This window comes from Carica papaya, chromosome 7 (genome assembly GCF_054855325.1).
Source record: "Carica papaya isolate Zhongbai chromosome 7, ASM5485532v1, whole genome shotgun sequence".
Classification (NCBI taxonomy): Eukaryota; Viridiplantae; Streptophyta; class Magnoliopsida; order Brassicales; family Caricaceae; genus Carica; species Carica papaya.
In genome coordinates this window covers 24,091,971-24,113,653 of record NC_142315.1, presented here as the reverse complement: position 1 = coordinate 24,113,653, position 21,683 = coordinate 24,091,971, and the positions used below count along the sequence as shown (strand labels likewise).

General features: G+C 33.2%; 2 protein-coding genes and 1 pseudogene across 5 annotated transcripts; 1 reads left to right on the top strand and 2 right to left on the bottom strand.

Moving 5' to 3' along the window:
* Positions 1-5,115: 5,115 nt before the first annotated feature.
* On the bottom strand, positions 5,116-12,280 carry SPS2F (sucrose phosphate synthase 2F). Its single transcript, XM_088207313.1, has 13 exons — positions 11,846-12,280; positions 11,590-11,679; positions 10,121-10,362; positions 9,845-9,908; positions 9,038-9,736; positions 8,792-8,908; positions 8,533-8,664; positions 8,249-8,425; positions 7,684-7,737; positions 7,534-7,596; positions 6,521-7,432; positions 6,238-6,365; positions 5,116-5,703 (listed from the first exon to the last, which is right to left on the bottom strand). The coding sequence occupies exons 1-13, from the start codon at positions 12,026-12,028 to the stop codon at positions 5,430-5,432; spliced, it is 3,135 nt and encodes a 1,044-aa protein (XP_088063439.1). The 5' UTR covers positions 12,029-12,280; the 3' UTR covers positions 5,116-5,429.
* A 1,406-nt stretch (positions 12,281-13,686) lies between these two features.
* Positions 13,687-17,385, bottom strand: DIM1B (Ribosomal RNA adenine dimethylase family protein). 4 transcript variants are annotated; one of them, XM_022031287.2, is made up of 6 exons: positions 17,014-17,385; positions 16,853-16,907; positions 16,648-16,683; positions 15,554-15,772; positions 14,510-14,873; positions 13,687-14,409 (listed from the first exon to the last, which is right to left on the bottom strand). In XM_022031287.2, the coding sequence occupies exons 4-6, from the start codon at positions 15,703-15,705 to the stop codon at positions 13,738-13,740; spliced, it is 1,188 nt and encodes a 395-aa protein (XP_021886979.1). In that variant the 5' UTR covers positions 15,706-15,772; positions 16,648-16,683; positions 16,853-16,907; positions 17,014-17,385; the 3' UTR covers positions 13,687-13,737. The 4 variants fall into 4 exon arrangements, with proteins under 4 accessions (XP_021886979.1, XP_021886981.1, XP_021886980.1 ...); XM_022031289.2 differs by lacking the exon at positions 16,648-16,683; XM_022031288.2 differs by lacking the exon at positions 16,853-16,907.
* Positions 17,386-19,994: 2,609 nt separating this feature from the next.
* Positions 19,995-20,907, top strand: LOC148253079 (agamous-like MADS-box protein AGL80 pseudogene; annotated as a pseudogene).
* Positions 20,908-21,683: the final 776 nt, after the last annotated feature.

Genomic DNA, 21,683 nt, shown 5'->3' with positions numbered 1-21,683 from the left:
AAGGAGTACTAGGGTGAGGGTTAGGCCTTCTTGGATGGAGGATTTTATGGTACATATGATCGAAACACCATCCCCAGACTCCTTTTTTTTATGTCAAATCCACCTGTATACAAATGACTATGTCAATTTTGTTGCACATGTCTTGATTACACAAGAACTAAAATCATATGAGGTTACTAAGAAGGACAGTAGGTGGATTGAAGCTATGTAAGCCGAACTAGCTGCGCTAGAAAAAAATAAAACGTGGGAACTAACCTTGCTGCCTGAAGGAAAAAAGGCAATTGACTCAAAATGGGGTGTACAAAATCAAACACAACCCACATGGAACAATAGATAAATACAAGGCGAGGCTTGTCGCCAAGTGCTACAGCCAAGAATTTGGAATCGACCACCACGATAATTTTTCACCGGTAGCCAAAATGGTAACTGTCTGATTACTTCTTGCCATAGCGGCTGCAAATAGTTGGCCTGTCCAGCAATTAGATATAAATAATGCATATCTATATGACTACATAGAGGAAGAACTATACCTAAAACCTTTAGAGGGCTACACTAAAGCAAGCAAAGGACAAGTCTGTCGCTTAACCAAAAGTCTATACGGGTTAAAGCAAGCTAGACGCCAATGGAATAAAGAGCTCACTTCAAAACTTCATTCCATTGGGTTTACCAAATCTGAAGCAGACCATTGTTTATGTACAAAATGAAGTAAAGAAAATTACATTGTAATAGTCGTTTATGTCGATGACGTACTTATCACAGGGCAAGATGAGAAAGAAATCAGCAAAATCAAAAGAGTGTTGAATGAGGCATTTATAGCGAAAGATCTGGAAAAAGCACGATACTTCCTCGTCATTGAAATAGTTAGGTCAAAAGGGGAAATTTACATCAGTCAACGAAAATATATTAGACATACTACAAGATACATGCATGCAAGAGATAAAAGGAAGTCATTTCCCTTTACCAATAGGATTGAAATTAAATAGCAAGAGGGTGAAATCTTACTGAACCCAGAAAAATATAGACACTTGATTGGAAGGCTGCTTTATCTCAACTTCACCAGACTGGACATCTCATACTCCACTCAATACTTGAGCCAATTCATGCAACAACCCAAGAAGCCGCATTTAGACGCCGCACTCCATCTTGTCAGATACTTAAAACAGTACCCAGAGCAATGCTTGTATTTTTCAAAGGAGAACAACTACAAGATTCGGGCTTTTTGCGACTCGGACTTGGCATCATGCCCGATGACTCGTAAATCCACCATGGGTTTTTGCATTTTTCTTGGGCCATTGATGATATCCTAAAAAATAAAAAAACAAACGACAATCAGTAAATCATCCGCAAAAGCCGAATATAGAAGCATGTCTTCAACTGTGTGCGAGCTACAATGGATTACCTATCTACTCAAGGACTTCATGGTCACGCCTTCTTTACCTACCATATTAGACTGTGATAACAAAGCCGCAGAGCACATCACGGCAAATCCTGTGTTTCACGAAGAACAAAACACCTCGACATAGATTGTCATATTGTTCGCAACAAAGTCTTAAGTGGTTTTGTCAAAATAGAGCATGTTACCTTGAAAGAGTAACTCACAGACCTACTCACAAAACCACTAGGCACAACAGCCCACCATCATCTTCTTTTCAAGATGAAACACTTCTAAGACAGATTTAAACATGGATCGATTTGAAGAGAACGAGAGTTCAGAGAAATAGAACTACAAGCGTGTTTCAACTTGAGGAGTGGCTGTAAAAGATTAAAAAGTTTCTTGCTAGGGTTTTGAAGCAAATGAACGATCGAGATCAAAAACAGAAAATGAAGGGCTAGATGAAGAGCACGCTGGGATTCAAGACAAGTGTACGGTAGAAATTAAAAGATGCCATCTATTGAGGACAGCTGTAAAAAGTAGGTTATGGAATTTTTTTTTGTTTTTGGATTGTTGAGTATTTGTTAGGGTTTGTTTCTCTTTTCTCGATCAAAACATTCTTCTTTCTCTGTATGTATATAAATGCACATCTGTAGATAATAAAGACAAATAAAAATATTATAAAACCCTTTTTCTACTACCGTCTCTACAATATGATTAACTAATGCTACATAATAATTTACAAATAACATTACTGATCTTAGTTTCAATTATAAGTTATTATTGTTCCCTATGCTATTATTACTGCATGGCTAAACTAATTTCATTTAATTTAATCACGATACAGTTTAAATTATTCTTTTGCATAATCATATTTACATTATTACAATCCTATTTTCTAGCATTAAGTTCTTTAAATAGTAACATCTGACTAAAAAGTTAATAATACTAATGTTAATATGGTAAGCTCAGCTCAAGCATATAAGATATTTCATAGGCAAAAAAATTATTTTGATTGATAAATTTTTTAAATCTAATAAATAGGCTTCTCATCGAATATACACATGAATTCATAGCACCTGTAATACCCGGGTCCAAAATTTGATATGAGATTAATTTTAAAATTAAAAAAATATATAAAAATATAATTTTTAAATTTATAAATTTTTACTTAATTTAAAATTAGGAAAAATAGGTGGAAGATGAAATTGAAAATAATTCTGAAAAAAATGGGTGAAATTTTGGGTTATAGGGATATTTTTAAAAGAAAAATTAGAAACTTGAGATCAAAACGTAATAAAAAAAAATTGCACCACGTAGGACCGCCCAGTCAACATCTCCAACGAACTGGAATGCGTCGCATGGGAGGCCACGCTAACTCGGTGCCACGCGGGAGGCCACGCTGGCAATCCGCATGCCCGCGATCAAACAGCTCAGATGCGTTCTCACGTACATGGACAGTCTGGATCCGTTCTCTCCTTAGGCACGATCGGACGGTCGTGATTAAATACGATAAACGGCTCAGATTCGTTTCTCTTTAAACGTGATCATACGGTCGAGATTAAATCGCGATAAATGATCCAGATTCATTTCTTCTTTAAACGCGATTGGACGGTCAAGATCAAACGCGATGAACGGTCCAGATTTAAGGAAGACGAATATAAATATATCACATCACACCAAACCCAAATTCTAGCCACCAGCACCCCACCAGAAAAGAATAACCAGTCGCAAGAGAAGGGAGCCGACTGCCGACTGCCGCCCGCCGCTACGCCGGAGCCACCTCCGATCGCCAAAAAAAGGTAAAAATTCTCCTATTCACTCAAAATTTTATTTCAATCACCCCATGGCTAAATTCGAGCAAAAGGAACAACGGATGAGCCTAAAACTGCGAGTAAAGTCCGGCGCTGCTGCCGCGGGCAAAACCAAAAATTACATCCGATGAGCCCCTTCCTGATTCACGTTTCGTGCAATTTTTTCACTATTGTGTTCACCATTATATTTTTTACAGGTTGACTGAAGAAAAACTCCTAGTCGCGAATGTGAACCAGCGAAGCTGCCGCACCAAAAAATTTCACCACCAGTAAGTTTTTGTTTTTCGATTTTTTTTGGTCAAGCGAGACCTCCTAACGTGTTTTCTCACAGGGATGAGTATAAAACCAGCCGTCGCCAGAGCACGGCGGTGCCATTGTGCCGAAATTTTAAAATTTGTCGAAAAATATTTTTAACACCGATTTTGAGTCCTTTTTTTTGTATTTTTAGGTACGTGAAACGTGTTTCAATCTTCGCATGAATATTTAGGAAATACCGATTCAGGTAAAAATCTCTCACCTTATTTCCTATTATAGAATTAAAGTTTAATTATTAATAATATGATATTTTGCATAATTTAGAAAGCTCGAGAATTAATTACAGGTTACTAATGGAGTCAGAACTGGTTACTTATTATTGTTTATCATGTTTAACCGATTATTTAATTTTACAGCTTTAAATGTATGATAACACACTGAAATTGGTAAAATGATTCAGTTGTATTTCCTTAATGCATTTATTATTTATTTTGTGTTGATTTACGGTTAAATTGTGAAACTGAAAATTAAATGTAAACGAAAAATTGATTGACTAAGTGAATGAATGAATGAATGATTGCCTTACTGGATATCTTAGAAAATGGTAGACAGACTAGGTACATAGGGAACCGTACCGTGAACATCGGCTCATACTGAACGGGGTATCGATGATTGATATTTTTGGCGCTCATATCGGACGGGGTATGAGAATGACCTGTTTCATCCTCATACCGGACGGGGTATTGATGGATAATATTCTTAGCGCTCACATCGGACGTGGTATAGGGACGGCCGGTTAGTTAACAATGTTGAATAATGGTTTACGTGCAGTGGGACACTCCTATAGACCCCCATGGATACCAATAGGCAAATAAAAATTAAAGTTTGTTATTCTTGCTTACTTGAAAATGGGATTAGAATGCTATTTGAATTATTGTTTCTATGGATTGGTTTTGAAAATCTCGCAACGGTAAGTATGCAATAAATAATTTTACTTATGATAAATGAATTTACTTAAATTAAGAGGTTCATTGGTTGTTTTTATTATTTTTACCAACCTTTATTTTCTGTATCAGTGAGTAGTGGGATATTCTTAATATGGTAGTATAGCTCACCATTTTATTAATTATTTCAGATCTAGATGATCAAGACCCAGATCCCGATCAACAAGAGGGTTGTGAATAGTTCACAACTCGTACTCCTTTAAAAGTTAGTGAAAGTCGTCTTAAAATGTTTAGTTGTTTATTTTTCGTTTATTTCCTTAATCTTCGTTTGTTTTTTTAGAATGAATATTTTCGTAATCCTATTGGGCATTTTAAATTATGTGTAAAAAATATAAACCCTAAACTCTATTGTTTTACTTCTGTATTTAATTTATATTTTTATCTCATTTTTAATTCTGCACGTTACAACACCATTCAAACCTTCTCTACTCCATTTTCAAGATTATTTAAGAATTGATTGAAAAGATAAGAAAGACAAGAGCAAAGGAGAAAAGGATGCCATTATTTTTCATTATGCGATCTTATACAAAACCAACATTCCTCGAAAAGAAAAACACAAATTACGTTTAAACTAGGGTTTCTCCTCCACTATTCGAGGAAACTAAAATAAAATTTTTTGCATGTGCTCAGCTTACATTATTGGATCAGTGAACAAAGCATAAACAAGACATTCCCAGAGTGCAGTGATTCTGCTTCCACAATTACATAGCAATAAAATTCTTGTGCCTGTATTCATTTCAGTATACATTATTGAATTACTGAATAAAGCATACATTAAACGAGACAATATTGCGACAGTGCAGTGACTTTGTTGTCCACACTGATTATGATCAAAGGAAATGAAATTAGTCAAATGGATGATGGAATCAAGTAGCAATATATATATATATATTATGTGTATATCCCTTTCGTGGATGCAGATCAAAGGCAACATCCATTATACAGTATGGGCGATCAGAGTATTTTAGTCTTTCTTCTGTAATTCTATCCTTCAAGAATTCCTAGTTTCCCCAGTGAAGTTCTTATGCAGTTGGTGTCACACTTTTCAGCTTCAATGACATTGAAGCTATCAAATGGCATGATATCTTCTAGCGGATAGTTTCTGTTAGCATGGAGCTTAAGAGAGCTGGTGCCAAGTCCCTTTATCATAACTGTTTTATGGATCCCACCAAGCAAGCCTTCAAAATCTGTGTCTCCACATTCTCCCACAAAAGCCACAACACTTGATAGGTCTATTCCCCACCGGACAAACAGATACCTGAAGAAGATTTGCAAGTATTTAGTTATTTATCTGGAGTGAGAATATTTGGATTGACTTACCATTTTTGGTGTTTTAAATATGTACAACTTCTAATTTCAAATCACTCAAAGCCTTTAAGCTCATAGTGCATTTGATACCCAACTTTTTAATTTTTTTTCTAGCTTTAACATTCTGATAAACTATTAAGTGTTTGATAAAATTAGAGTTTTTAACTTAAAACTCATAGCTGCTCTTTTAATTTAAAAGAATCTAAGTACTATATTTTATTTTGATAATGGCTATCTTGGTAATAAAAAAATTGATTAAAAGAGCTTTTAGTTTTTCAGAAGTTTTTCTTTTAAAAAGCTGGTCTTAGGAGCCTTTTATTTTGAATTACACCTTTTAGCAAGGATTATCCAGACACTTAAGCATCTTCAATTACAAAGTGAACCAACCCAGACATCCTCGGGATCTTAGAGCTGACCAAATATTGTAACAGTATAGAGAATATGAAATGTAAGATTAATCTATTGTTATAATTAGAGTGAGTACCTGAGGGCTTGAGATCGAGAAGCCAACACCGGGATCACATTCAACTTGGAGCCATTTTGACAATAAACAATGTGGCAACGAAGTGCCTGAATTCTCATCAGCTTCCGAAGTTCCTTAACAGGAGGAACCTGTTGAGATAGAATATAGCTTCAAATGAATTCAAAAGGGAAAAGTACCAATAACTGAAAGTTTCATGGTGGCACCCAAAGGTGTGCTGAATATATTAGGAGGGCATGATAACAGAAATTCTACCCAAATACAAGAAAATGAAAAAAGAGATTACCAATGTTGTGTTTTTCACTTTGAAAGCAACACAGTGTGTTGTTGATCCTGATTCATCTTCTTCTACAACTTGTCCTTCCTTGCTCTTCTCATTAATGGAGTCAGCCCAGCGAACCAAAGTCTTCCTCAAGCCTTCACCACCCCATCGGTATTCAATATGTGAATGATAGTCTTCATCCAACAAATAGGGGAGCCCAGGACCATCCTCAAAAATTGAGGATGGATAGTAGAGTTCTGCACCACTATTACAGATAAAAGCATCAAAATCCAGAGGGTTCAACCTTGCGGAAACCATACAGGAGTGTGTCTCAGATATTGTCAAGGCAGTTGACAGTATGAACCCAATAGACCCAGCAGAACCATCTCTGGCAATGTCAAACACTGTCTTTATCATCTCTGGAAAATCTGAGATCATGTCACAATCAACTGCAATAACGAAAATATACTTCCTCCTCCTCAGTATTGAAATTTTGCTTTCTCCTTTTTCTATCTGCCCAGCCTTCTGTGACAACATTGAAACAGAACTCTCTCGCCTGGCTTTGCGTTCAACAGCATTTTCCTCAGTACCTAAAGCAGTTTCAAGATTCGCAGCTCTTTCATTCTTCTCACCATCCAATGAAAGCTTCAAATTCAAAGAGATGTCCTGTATGTCTCTCAAGGAATTGCCAGGGGAATCTGGTTCCAACATTTCTAGTTCCTGATCATTTCTTTGCCACTGAGGCTGTCTTTGCTTGCAAGTTGCTATCCGTGACAAGTATGTCTTGCAATGCTCTGGCCATGAAAACAGGTGAATGTTTTTCAGTCCATTTTGCCTGCATCTTGCCCAGAGTTGCTTATCCGAAACAAGTTTCAGAAGAGCATCAGCAATGGACTGCTGGTCATGTGGATCAACTAGTAGACCATTGTCAAGAACCTGTGAGTGAGTATATTGTCAAAGTTTACACATCACATCTGATCAAATAGACAGACAAGAAAATCTTCTGAAGGAATTAGAAGCTCCTATGATAGAGATACCCGGTGAATATCAACAGGACCACCATTTTTTGTAGCAACAATGGGCAAACCATGAGCAGCTGCCTATCCCATAAAAAAAATATGGTCAATACAATGCAAAATAGCATCCTAAACCATCAAATTCATGTGAATAGTAAATGAGATAAGCACCTCAATTAAAGTAAGTCCAAATGGCTCAATAAATGCTGGATTAATGAACACACCCTGGAAAGAAAAAAACAAGAGTTTATGAGGAGCGAATTTCTATCCCAATAGTCTGAAACAAACATATATTTGCTTTCATTGGTTAAAGACAACAAATGAATTCAAACGAAAAAGAAGAAAATAGATTAGAAGAGAAGGTCCCCTGTTAAACAAAGTAAATTCTTTTAACATTAGAATATTTTAAAATGCCATCCCATAGCTCATAAGGCATCAAGTTGCTACCTAACCTAGCTCCAGCACCCAAGACACTTGCCCATTCCTAGTTTCTAATCACAAAAGCACTAACTCCACCCTGACTTGCGCTTAATAAGAGTTCCAACTCCCCTTAACAAAATTAATTTCAAGAGACAAGATAACCAAAATTAAAAAATTAATGTAAACCGCAAGAAACCACGACAAAGACTGATCTCTTGGGGAAAATGCTCAAATTAAAGTTTTCTTAGACTAAAATAAAGCTATAACTTGCACTTGCCAATGACCATAACTTGGAAAGCCAGCCTATAAGAAGTACCTTTGTCTTTGCTGCCAGGCGATAAATGTCAGGAACATCTGATTGCTTGTGATGTTTAGGATATGCCACATGACCATACAAATCATACTTATCAATCAACTTCAGAATTGAGAGAAGCACTGAAGCATTTGTGCCGGGCATTTCATCAATATTAGCACGGTTTCCCATTATCAGTGTCTGCAAAAAGAAGAAATAAGTATAATCTAAATCAAGGAAGACCACAAACTCAGATGGACAAGAAATTTGAGTATCATCACAATTTATTAGCACAAGACATTACATACCAGGTTAGCAAGTTCCCGTAGTGGGCGGCATTCTCCAAATGCTTTGACTAAAGTTGTGATATTTTTTTTAGGGTCTGGCCGGGCAAGTGCAAGTATCATAGGTTTACGTGGATTTGAAAAGAAACGCATAATCTGCCAGTCCATATTTTCTCAGATCAATTTCTCATAGTTAGATCTCTATTTCACTGAAACTTTTTTCTCTTCAACATATTATATAAGGAGACCAGGAATAAATTATCAAGAGAATAGAGCATTATACCTCAGACCAAATAGGTGGGTCAGGAGAAGCGGGATTATCCTCATCTCTTTCCACTTCTCCATCCATATCTGCATCATGTGGTACAATATGATGAAATTCCATTCCAGGAGGAATTACCTATACATCGTTTAACCATTGAAAGTAAGTGAAAATGTACATTACAACCATAGCGCGTTAAAACTTTTAATAAATCAGAAGGAACCTCATAGATCTGAAAAAGAACTCTAAAATGATCTTGGTACTTACAACCATGCGTGGCATAAACCTGCCATAACAGTTCACACCTCGTTTGATCCTAGCTCTCAGTTTCCGCTCCAGAACTGGATCAAAGCCATCATAAAGGCGCCATTGCTCTTCTATTTCCTGTCTGGTGCTAGTTATGACAATTTCAGAGGCATCAAGAGATAATTCCTCAGCCTCTATCCGCCTCAGAATCTTGTAAGTTGCATTAATTTCTTCTGTTGATTGGCGCCCTTGTTTCAAAAGTTGTTCAAGCTTATCACGTCCAAGTGAGTGGCCGGTAAAGACCATTGGCACATTAAGAGCTCCAGATAAAAGAGCAGCAGAGTCCCCTGCATCTGCATAATGACCATGAACTGCAACAGGCCACACTGGTTGTCCTCCACCAATTTGCTCACCCAGAACTTTGGACATCTGTGCAATGTGCCCAAGTGCCCCATCAACAAATTCAGGAATGTACGGCCAAAGGAGTTCTTTCCTTATATATTTGTCTTTTGGACCAAATGGTATACGAATTATGTAAGCACCACTGCTCTCCCCAAGCTCTTGAATTGAATTCTCTATCTTTCCTGGATTCAGCATCTCTGTTGGTTGACTATAACTCCAATCTATATCTGGCGCGGAGATTTGTCTGGTCAGCAAATCAACCCTATAAACTCCCGGCATTGACCCTAAGGCCCTTGCAAGTTCTACCACGTACTTTACCTGTTTGCAACATCTCAATTTCTTCGTAAGCAATTCATGATTGTCGGATTAAGAGATCCAGCACATTGCACTATCAAGAAAGAATCTAAGAAATGAAACAAAAGTTACTTGACCACCAGTATCAGAATCACGACCAAGCTCCATATTCCCACCCCGTATCAGGCCATGAAGGCTGCTTGTTCAAAAAAGAACAAAGAATGCTTGTTAAATATGTCAAGAATTGAAGAGATAACGTAAGCTCTGTAAACAAAATGAGAACCAAAATGATGTCATAATTAGTTATAAATTAAAAAACAAATAGAATATAGAAAAAGGAAACTCCTTGTTTAAATACACTTCCACTAGCAGCATTGAGCATCAACTACAGCACTAAAGCGTACATACCTTACCAACACAATGTAAAGCTTCTTTTCCTTAAGTTGAGCAGCCCAGTTCTCCATCACATCAACAGAACTGATTCTAGGCATTTTTCCCCTAACTCCATCACCATGAGATGATACATCACCAACCACGTCACCTTTCTCTCCTTCTGATAAGTCTTCTGACATATCAGCAGTTGCCTCTCTGCGGCCTCTTTCACGTTCCAGTCGACGTTTAGTTGTTTGCCGAGCATACTCTCCTTCAAGCTAAATAACACGAAAAGATTTTGATTTCCTAACAAGCAAGCAACTTACTTGAAACTTGATACACTTTAAGTTATCATTGAGCTATTAGATACACAATTTATGAGGGATATTTTTGCTTGTAATCTATGGTCAATTATATCTATAATAGGACGACCGAAAATTGCCGCACGGCATTTTCTCATTTTCTTTGAAATAATTTTTAAATATAAAGATAAAATTAATGTAATAATATATATAATACTATCTACTTAATTTTTAAATATAAGAATAAAATTTAAGTTTTAGTTGACTATAAACTATACAATAAATCATTTTTAAAGATAAAAATTTTTAACAGACTACTACTAATATCCTAATTCAGGTTACCCACAAATTTTTAGTTAAAGTGATATATTTATAATATGTATCTATTTAAAATCTTAAATATAAAAATAATATTTAATTTTTAGTTGACTAAAATATATAATAATTACTTTTAATTGATTAGACATTCTGTAATTATGCACTATATATAAATTTTTGATCGCCTATTTGTTTTTCACACTTTATTTTTCATAGAGATATTTCATAAAAAATATGTTACAATAATTATTTTATATTTTATTAGAAATCTTTTTATTTTTATAAAATTTTTGTTTATGTAAAATAATATATAATTATAAAAATCTTTTAAAATTATATCGTAATTCATAATACAAACTGAAAATCTGATTAAATTGTATAAAGGTTCACTGCCCGAGTACTGGAATCAAATAGAGTTTGCAGAACAAACAAAAACAACAAGAACGGAATCATTTTCTTTCTGTGGTTCAGTAAGGGAAAATTTCAATTAAATCTGCAGATTCTTAGTTTAGAAACCAAAACTGAAGATAACATCAATAAAACACATAAAAAATAGAAGCACGTCTGATCACTGGAAAATGATTACCAGTCAACTAAGTAATGGAAGGTAAATTATCTGCAAGCAGCATTGACGAATAAGAGATGCATGCAACAAACCTTATCCTGCTTAAAACAATTTAATCAAGTTGACAAGACAGAAAAATCCTCTGATCCGATTCCAACTTCAAATCAGCAACCGCCATAACCAACACTTATATTCCACCTTGATCGTGTATACATAATATACTCACACAAAATATATATACTTCGCATGTCAATCATTTAAAAACTTTTAATTCTTCTTCAGAAAATAGTCTATATAAATTTACGAGGAAATAAATAAACCTGCTTCTTCTTGCGAGCCAAATTCCAAATCCTCCAGCACATGTTCTCCAATCTAGTGTTCCTCTCCTGCGGACTCCTTGTTGCCGCAGCCTTGAATAACAAAATTAATCAGATTAAATTCACTGGTTGAACAACTTCTATTTAAATTGATTAAGAAACAAAGACTGACAAACAAAGCTCCAATTTTATTTTCATAAAGAGATAATATATATTTCTTTTTTCTCGGGAGAGGAAATTAAGAATTACAGAGCCATACTCGAACCCATGAGCGATGGAGATCGGTCTCATCAAAACCGGTGATGACCTCCTCGACGAAGTAGCGGGTTGGACTGAAACGGCCTCTCTCCCTTAGCAGCAACGATGACTTCGCGTCATCGATTCCCGGACCGACGTCCAGGATCGCTTCTAGGTAACTGTTCACCCAATCGTTTCCCGCCATTTCGGCGCAAACTCAACTCTGAGGTTCAGAGAATTCCAAGGGACGAAGAAGAAGAAGACGATAGAGAGAAATCAAAGTGAATAAAATAGTACTGGAGAGGAAAATGGAGTGTGAAGCGTGCAAAGGTAATGCATGTGAAAATGGTGGTGGTGGATCGGGCGGAGGTGTTGTATAACTGTCAGAGAGGGAGAGAGTTCTGGAAGAGAAGGTTATGATACCGCTTTTCTGGGAATGGGCCTCCCGAAGTGACTGACTATTGTATTTATATATACAATTTTAAAAAATATATAGCAAGTTTGGAGTGTGGTTTACTGTTGAATAAAAAAAGAATAATTAATTTAAGTATATTAAAATATATATATTAAATTTATTTGTTTTAAAATTTAAAAATTTACAATTAAAAATTAACTTAAATTTATACTTCACCGTTTAAAATTCATTGATTGGGGGAAATAAACATTTTAAAGAGCTAGTAAACATAAATAAATTAAAAAATATACAGGTAAGTTTTTTATAGTAAAATTTATAATTTGAGTTGAAATTTTATTCTTATCATCATTTAATCAAATTATTATTATTTTTTTAATTTTAATCCTTTTTAATCAATTTCTTTAATTTTAAAATAATTAAGAATTTAAATTATAATTAATAAATTATTTTTATTGAATTAGGTAATATTTAAACAAATAAAAGATAATTGGATGAGGTGACATTAAACTAAAAGGTGGGAATAAGCATCGATTGTATACATCTAGAACAAATTAAAGGCAAATTTCAATGTTAGATTTCAAATCCCAAAAAAAAAAATATTAAAAAAATAAAAACAAGATTAAAAGGAATATTGTTTGGGAAAAAGTATAGTCGAATTTTTTTAATTAAAAAAATAAAAAGTGCTCGAAATTTAAGCAGTAAATTTTTTACACGTGTCATGTAGATATCATGGTTAAGGGCCAAATTAGTTTGGAGAACAGGAAAGTAACGTGGCGTGTCTGGTTTTCTTTATTATTCATGAGAATATATGCACTCATTAAGCTTTTTTTTTTTACAAAAAAAAAAAAAAAAAAAAAAGGAAAAAGTGAAATTCTACTCCAAAATATTACTATTTCAAAATTTGGTGGGTGGGATTTTTAGTACTTGTTTGGGAAAGGGGAATAATAAAAATAAAATCTGGATGGGAATTGGGATTGGGCCTAACTTCCATAAAGCCTAAAGCAACTCAATTTGGACTGTTTGGCAATACATTGGAATTTGACCCACAAGCAAACTTAGGGCTCTAAAGTCCAAAAATTTCTATTTTTTTAATTATTCTTTAAGGAAAATTTATTACCAAAACCCATTTTATTATTATTACTAAACTAGAATAATTAAATGTTTATTTTCTAACTCATAATAATCAGTTGTATTATTCTATTTCCTCACTAATTAACATTTTCTCTATTTTCACCACATTACTATCAAAAAAAAAAAGGACTAATTAAACATCTCAAGCTATCAATTGATTTAGTTAAACTTTTCTACTTTTTTAAGCTGAAAATTAGATAAGACAACATTATATTTATATTTATAATCATATCATGTTCATAGTTATAATAAAATATTTTTTTAAAAATATATTTTATTTTCTAATATCCCCTTCAAGTAATTTGAAAAACAAAATTAAAAAAAAAAATAACTTAAAAGACTCATGGGTCAATATAAAATACATAGTACTATGAACTATAAGTGGCAAGAATTGAAGCGTAGTCGTGAACAGGTTTTGGGTTTCCATGGTCATGAAAGTAAATTCCAGCTTGATTAAACAAAGATAACAAATGCAGAAACTCCTCGTGACACATCTTTGATGATCTCTTATCTTCATATCCACTTGTTTTCAGAACTTCAACAATTCTCTCCTTAAACAACTTCTCATCACTCTCCGATCCTTCATTAACAATCCTTTTGGATAATCTCATGAGCTCTGTCACCTTCTTCTTCTGCTTCAATATCGCTCCAAGCGACTTATTCTTCTTACCAAAACATGTTCGAGTAAATGCCAACCATTCGTCAAGATCTAAATTTGGAATTTTTGGTTTCGGTCGAATGATAACAATGGAAGAATCAACTTTTGGAGGAGGAACAAATTCTCTCTTACTTACATCCATGACCAACTCCACTTCAGCCACCAATTTAACATTAACAGCTAGTCTGTTGAACTCGGAATCACCAGGTTCCGCCATTAAGCGCCGAGAAAACTCCTTTTGAAGCAGCAGTGTTGCGCTTCGAAACAGATTGGTTCCAAAAACTAATTTTGCCACCAGAGGTGAAGATATGCCGTAAGGAATGTTTGCAATAACGAGATCAAATGGAGGAAACTCGGTTTTCAGTGCATCTTTACATATGACCTGCAAAAGCCATTTAAAAGAAACTAATAAAACTCGTTTCAAAACCAGAAAGAACCTTCTCTTAAGTATTTTATCAAACAGTTATTGAACATAAACTCACAGTTAGCTTATTCTCAAACCCATGTTCAGCTACACGTTTGTTGAGTACCTCCACCATTCTCTTGTCTACTTCGACGGCGATAACCTTCTCAGCTGCTTCGAGCAGCTTGAGGGTAAGATTTCCGGTGCCAGGTCCTATTTCTAAGACTACATCATTTGGTTTCACGTGAGATTTTCTAACAATTGAGTCAAGAATTCGGGTATTGGTGAGAAGATGTTGACCCTTGCTCTTGTAAAGATAGAGACGATTTTGTTGGTTTTCTTCTGGTTTTTTATTTCTTCCACCGTCAAGGTCATCATCTTCCTCATCACTTCTGAAAGAATAATGATGGGTAGCCTTTGTATGCAGTTGCTTGAGAGACTTTCTAGTAAAAATAAATAGAATAATGTTAATTTGAATTTGCTAAACACTTTTTTCATCATATCGTATTTTTTGAAATTAGAAATCTATATATTCATCAATTAAAACATATATAGATATTAATTATGAAACAAAATATTTCGACTCGAACCTACAATCTTTTATAAAAAACGAAACATATCAATTATTCAGTTAAGTAATAGATAGTAGATGATATATTTTTTTAAGGTGAATGAACCTTAAAATATTTATTTTTATTGTTTGATAAATTTATGGCACCATTGGTATTAAAATGAGTATAAATAGAACTAATTTGAATTAAACATAAAATGCATTTCATCTAAACTAAGCTTAAAAATCCCTTGTTTCATTAAAGATTACCCAATTCAACTGCCACACCTACAAATTCCGAGTATTAATTTCAAACAGTAGCACATATCCATAAATCCTAGGGGTCATATACTCTAATGTCAGCATATACAAAAACTGAGTCATAACAATCAGGTCAAAAGTAATTAAATGAAAAACAACAAATCCTAATTTAACATGAAATAAGAAAAACCTGGAGGTCTCAAGCTGGCTCGATAAAGTTTATCGACAAGTCTCCTCTTCAAATATTGGATGTTAATTAAGCTATGAAAATAGCTTGAAATTGGGAGCCCTAGAGATTGTCTTTGAACTAACCTGCCAAAGAGGGATCTAGAATCAGGTCTTGAAGTCATAGACAAAGCTGAAGATGGCGCCTGCACCATTGAGCAGGTGGTGGCAGAGGAAATTTGAAAAATTAGGTGTCTTGAGGGAGGTTGGATGATGTTTCTCATGGCAGTGAAACACATTCTACATAAAATGAATTGCTCCCAGTTTCAAGTGACAGTAAATTGAACGCCTGGTGCTTCGCTGCAACTGCAAAATTGAGGAAAAAAGAAACTTTTAGTAAAAGTGTGGTCACTAGAATTAGATAATTTTATTTATTTTTATATATTGAAAAATGCATTTTGGTTTCAACTTTAGGGTTTTCTTAGAAAAAGAAACCAAATTTTATAAATTGAATAGAAGTACAACCATCCTATTGAAGAAGAGAGTCAAGGAAATCAGGAGCCTCGTTAACACAAATATAATCATGAGGCACCAAGCTTCCTAGCCAGGGTATTAACCATGTAACTTAACACAAATAAAATCATGAGGTACCAGTCTTCCTAGTCAAGGTATTAACCACATAATTGCAAACTACAGAAACCCAAAGAAAAAAAGAAAAAAGGATGGCAAATTCTTGTATCAAAGACTAAACTCTGAATAAGAAAACAAACCAAATTTAAAAATTAGTTGAGAGTCACCTCCAAATTATAGACCAAGATTGCTTAAACCCCATAAACACACCATTTTTCTGTTTAGATGACAGATAAAAATGCAAAGAATATGGTCAGAGTTCTACTGGTTTTTAAAAAGTCTCACTTTAAGGAATGCGACTTTTCATTTTGTAAACCAACATGCCAATATATTACACCTGAGTATATATTGTGCCATGTTTGAACTTTAGAAAGTATTTCAAGGTATATGACCTTTTGTTATAAGGATCTTTAAGAGTGTGCAGATTACACTTATGGACAATTGGTCAAGATGATAGTAATAAATTACAAAAACAATTAAAATGAATTTCTAAAAGATGGACTTGAGATGAGCATGCATTTTACAAAAAATCTGTCATAAAAATTCAACAGCCATCATAAAAAAACTGAAACCACAGCATGATAGAAAGATAGAAGCGAAGAAACACATACTGGCATTTCAACAAACATTTGGCGCGCCTCTATTTCCTATGACCAAAAAATACAAATTTCAGTCTTTTCACAACAACAGTTCAGCCAACTGCCCTTTCAAGAGATCAACGTCATAGTACAGTCCATTTCAAGGAGGAATCATAAAAGAAAATTAACAATGGCAGGTCAAAAGAATGCAAGACAACAAGATTGAACAAAATAATACCCAATCAACAAGACGGCCAAATCGTAAATCCATTCAGAAAAATACTCTTGAGGTCCTGCTTCATTTGAAATCGACATGAATATTACACCAAAAGTTTAAACGCAGAAAATGAAAGAAACGTGATCAGACACAGAACAGAAGGGAAAAGAAGAGAGTCTTACCGTGCGATGAAGGCTGCGAGTCGGTGATGATGAGCTATAGTTTAGATGATGACTGCTTGAAAATGAAGGAAAGCAGAGAGGGATTCTTGCGCGACAGAGATGGTGTGTGAATCGGCTGTTCGGTGTCGCGCTGAAGAAAAGATAGAGATGGGTGATATTTGTGCTTCCGTAATATATAGGGGTAAGAGATTGGGTTCTGCAAGTAGAAAGGAACTATAGAAGGAGAAGAGCAAGTTTAGGGAATTTTGCTAGGTAGCTTGCAGAGGATCAATGGAGAAGATGACGATAGTCACTGCTCCTGGTTTCTGTGTTAAGCGAAGAAAAAGAAAAAATTAAATTTCAGTGTTAGGCGGTGATGACAAGGAGGGAAGAGTTTTTTTTTTTTTTTGAAGTAATCTAGTGCGGTAGGGTGTACATAGAATATGCGAGTATTATTCGGTGTGGTAAGGTGCAGGGATTAAGGGTATTGCATATACAGGTATGGGTTTGGGTTACTACTAAATTTTTGAATTGGGCTTCAAATGGATATTTGAAATCCGCCTCTCTCCCTCTCTCTCTCTCTCTCGTCTTTGGAAACAAAAAATCAATTTTTAAAAAGAATTCCAGACCAAACGAAGGTAACTATAGTTTAAAATTTTGAAAATTAGTAAAATTTTTATTATATTAATATTAATTACAAAATTTGTAATAATATTAGATTTTCTTAATTAATATAAATTAACAAAAAAGTCTCACACCTACTAAATATTATATGTCATTTTGGGATTAATCCTATTACATAATTTTATAAAAATTAAATTATAATGTGACAGGTTAGTTAAACAATCAAATATGCAGGTTAATTAAGTATTCTAATAATTAATTTTTTAAATTTTTTATTAAAAAGTAAAAAAATAATGAAATTCATCAACTGATTAAAAAGTTTATTATCTGATATCTTATTCGAAAGTACTAAATAATATAGTTTATGATAAAAATAACAAATAATTCTCATAGAAAATTATCGTCCAATTTTAATGTTTTTTAAATGACGATTATATAAATATCAAAATAGGATTATTGCAGTAGACATCAAACATGTTAGTCCATAACTATTATGTTATTCTTAATTATTTTTTAGTTTTTTTGCTAGTTTTATTCCTTCTTTTTTTTACTTTTATTCTTTTAAAATACGAAAAATTTTAGTATATGAAATTTTAATCACATTAAAAAAAATATATGACAGTATATATGAAAAATAAATAATATATTTTTATTAATTTATTTAAAAATATATTGGCTATAATCAAGATTTATTCATAATCTAACTAATTGAATGGAATATACATATATAAATCTATCATTCTTCTCATACCTATTTTATTTAAATGATAAAATAGTAGGCCTTTCTTAAGTTTATGAATTACTATATATTTATACTGTTCATCAAACTTGAAGAAACAAAAAAGATTATGATCAAATTTTCTTACCCACAATAATATAAATTAGAAAACCAAATTCATTATAACATATATGTATCTATACTGAATATATAAAACATATATGCTTATTGAAAACCAAAATGTTCTTGAGTTTTACAATTTATACAAGCCTTTGAATGTAAAACCATTCTATTTTTTTCTTTCAAAATATACATTGAGAAAGACACTCACACACAAATAAATATATATATAGAGAGAGAGAGAGAGAGAGAAAATAGTTATATAATCTAGCGTCTTGTTTTTTATATAAAGGTTGTGTTTTAAATGAACATGATGGGTTGAGTAAAATTGTGGATTTATTTTATTTTTGAAAAGAAAGAAAACAATCTTGTAATAATCTATTGGTTGCATGTATTTGATAAATCTTCTTTTTAAAAATAATTATTGATTATTTATTACAGTTTTACGGAAAAAAAAAAAAAAAAAAGTCGGTTTTGATACGAATAAGGAAAACAACGCAATGAAGCTCCAATTGCACGTAGTAATTAATTGTCTACTAAATGTATATAATTGGTTGCATGATCTTGTGATAGAGAGAGATATTATGACTTTAATAATTATGATTAATATTCTCTCATAAAGATAAAATCAAATAAAATGCGGACTCTAATAATCATATTTTACATATTACAAATCAAATAAAATAATTAAGTATTAGAGTTTAAAAAAATTCACTATGTAATTACACTTTATATATATATATATATATTATTATTATAAAATCTCGAACATGTAAAATTTATGTAATTAAAATTATTTTGTCGACAATAGAGTTTTTAGAGTGTCAAATTTATAGAAAAAAAATTAAAATATGAAGAAAAACCAACATTAATATTGAAGGTGATAACGTATTTTCTCATAAATAAAATTTATTTTATAAATTAATAAATAAATATCTAAAGTGATACATTAGAGTAAATTTAAAAAAACAAATATATTTATGTGATTTTTGTATTTTTTTTAAAAAAAAATAAATAAAAATAAAAATAAAAATGGTGGTAGGTGTAGGAGATCAAGACAAATAATAAAGTCAGATTTGGAAGGTGTTCTTCGTTGTAGTAGATGGTTAAGAGATAATATTTGTGAGTGTGTTTGAGATAGGGAGGCAGATATGGTTGCCATGTATGATTGATTTCAAGTGTGAATGCAAGCTGGAGATAATGTGTGATAAAGGAGATGTATACATGCACTACAAAGAAATATTAACTTTTAATTAAAAGACAACCAAGATTCAATGATTTTGTATAAGTGTAACTTTGCAATAACTCACTATTAAATTTTTTTAATTACATTACCTTTAATTACAAGATTTTTTCATATCCCCTATTAAAGGCATAACATTTCTGGAGATGATTTGTACACTCCAGTTGTAATTTTAGAATGCATCACATCTAACCTCACATGGTATATTCTACTATATTACAATGTTCTACTTTTTATTTTTTTACTAATAACTCTTCAACCCTTATCTCATTCTATAAATACCTCATCCCGCTCCCTGGCCAGACACAAACCAAAGCAACATGACTAGAAAGAAGGTTAAACTTGCATATATCACCAACGACTCCGCAAGAAAAACTACTTTCAAGAAAAGGAAGAAAGGGTTGATGAAGAAAGTGAGTGAACTCAGCACTCTCTGTGATGTTAAAGCCTGTGCAATCATTTACAGCCCCTATGACTCGCAGCCAGAGGTTTGGCCTTCTCTTCCCGGAGCCCAACGCGTGCTTGCTGATTTCAAAAGGATGCCTGAGATGGAGCAGAACAAGAAGATGGTGAATCAAGAGACTTTCCTGCGTCAGAGGATCACCAAGGCAACCGACCAACTGAAGAAACAGCGCAAGGACAATCGTGAGAAGGAGATCACTCATGTCATGTTCCAAAGTCTTATTGGAAAGTCCTTCCACCAACTCAACCTCATTGATCTCAATGATCTGGATTGGCTCATCGAACAACACCTCAAAGAAATCCAAAAGAGGATGGAGACACTCAGCAAGTCGCCTCAGCATCAGGGAGTGACGGATGAAGGAGTAATGAAGGGGCCCGGGGAGACATCTGCTCAGATCAACGAGGATTCTCCTCTGCATAAGCTGCAGCAGTCGCAAGTGTGGTTTGTTGAGGGGATGAACTCACAAGCACAACAACAGCCTCATTTAGGGTTTGGTAATGGGGCTAAGGCAGAGATGATGGTGTCATTTGCAGATCAGAATAATGGACTAACATGGTCCAATGGGTTTAATTATCCGTAGGAATAAAATTCTAAGATGTTTGATTTTAAATTATTTGGATTATTGTTGTGATGCACTCGAATAACTAATTACAATCCACCATAGATATATGTCTTCATATTCTTAGTAGTTGTAGTTTTTGTAATAGTTGCAGTCTCATCATTGTAGTAGTTATCGTTATTGATGTATCGCATGCATGCATGCATGTAATGGTAATTCTTTACTTTATGATTTTCTTCAAATTAATCTTCTCCTCAATATCTTATCTCTTGTATTAGTATTATTTTTCTTTTTTTAATGTCTCTTTCACTCTAGCTTGATCTGCCTCCATTATAATTTATTTAAATACTTACATATTCAATGTAATTTTAATATATTAGAATGTTTCTTTTCTCTTTTTTTATGTTCTTTTTTTGTACACAATGGAACGAGAACAAAAGTATTGTTGATGTAGTATATGTAAAAATTCAATCTACTTAATAGGAAGATTAAGCTAGCTAGCTCTTCAATTTTTTTAAAATTTCAAATAAAATTTTTAAATAGAATTTAATGGATATAATTACGCTATACAAATCTTGAAATTAAAATTTGAGATAGTAACATTAAAATATAATATTTTTTTAAAAAAAAAATTTTGATCTAATTGAAACGTTTAAAATAATTAATATTTTAATTAATATAAATATTAAACATTTATCTGAAAAAATATACTAAATTAAATTATAAATCTGTTGATCAATTTGGTTGGATTTATTTCAGCTTCTATCGATTTTCCATATATTTTAAAAAACAAAAGAATTACACTCACGTATATAACACCAGTTCAGAGTGTTGGTAAAAAATATCAGTGTAGTTTGCTAAATATGTGACATTATTGTGAACTGTTCAAGATACTGTTCCTCTTGTTCAGCCAAAAAATATCAGCCTGTTTGTTTTCAAAGAACAAATTTGTCCAGCCAGCCAA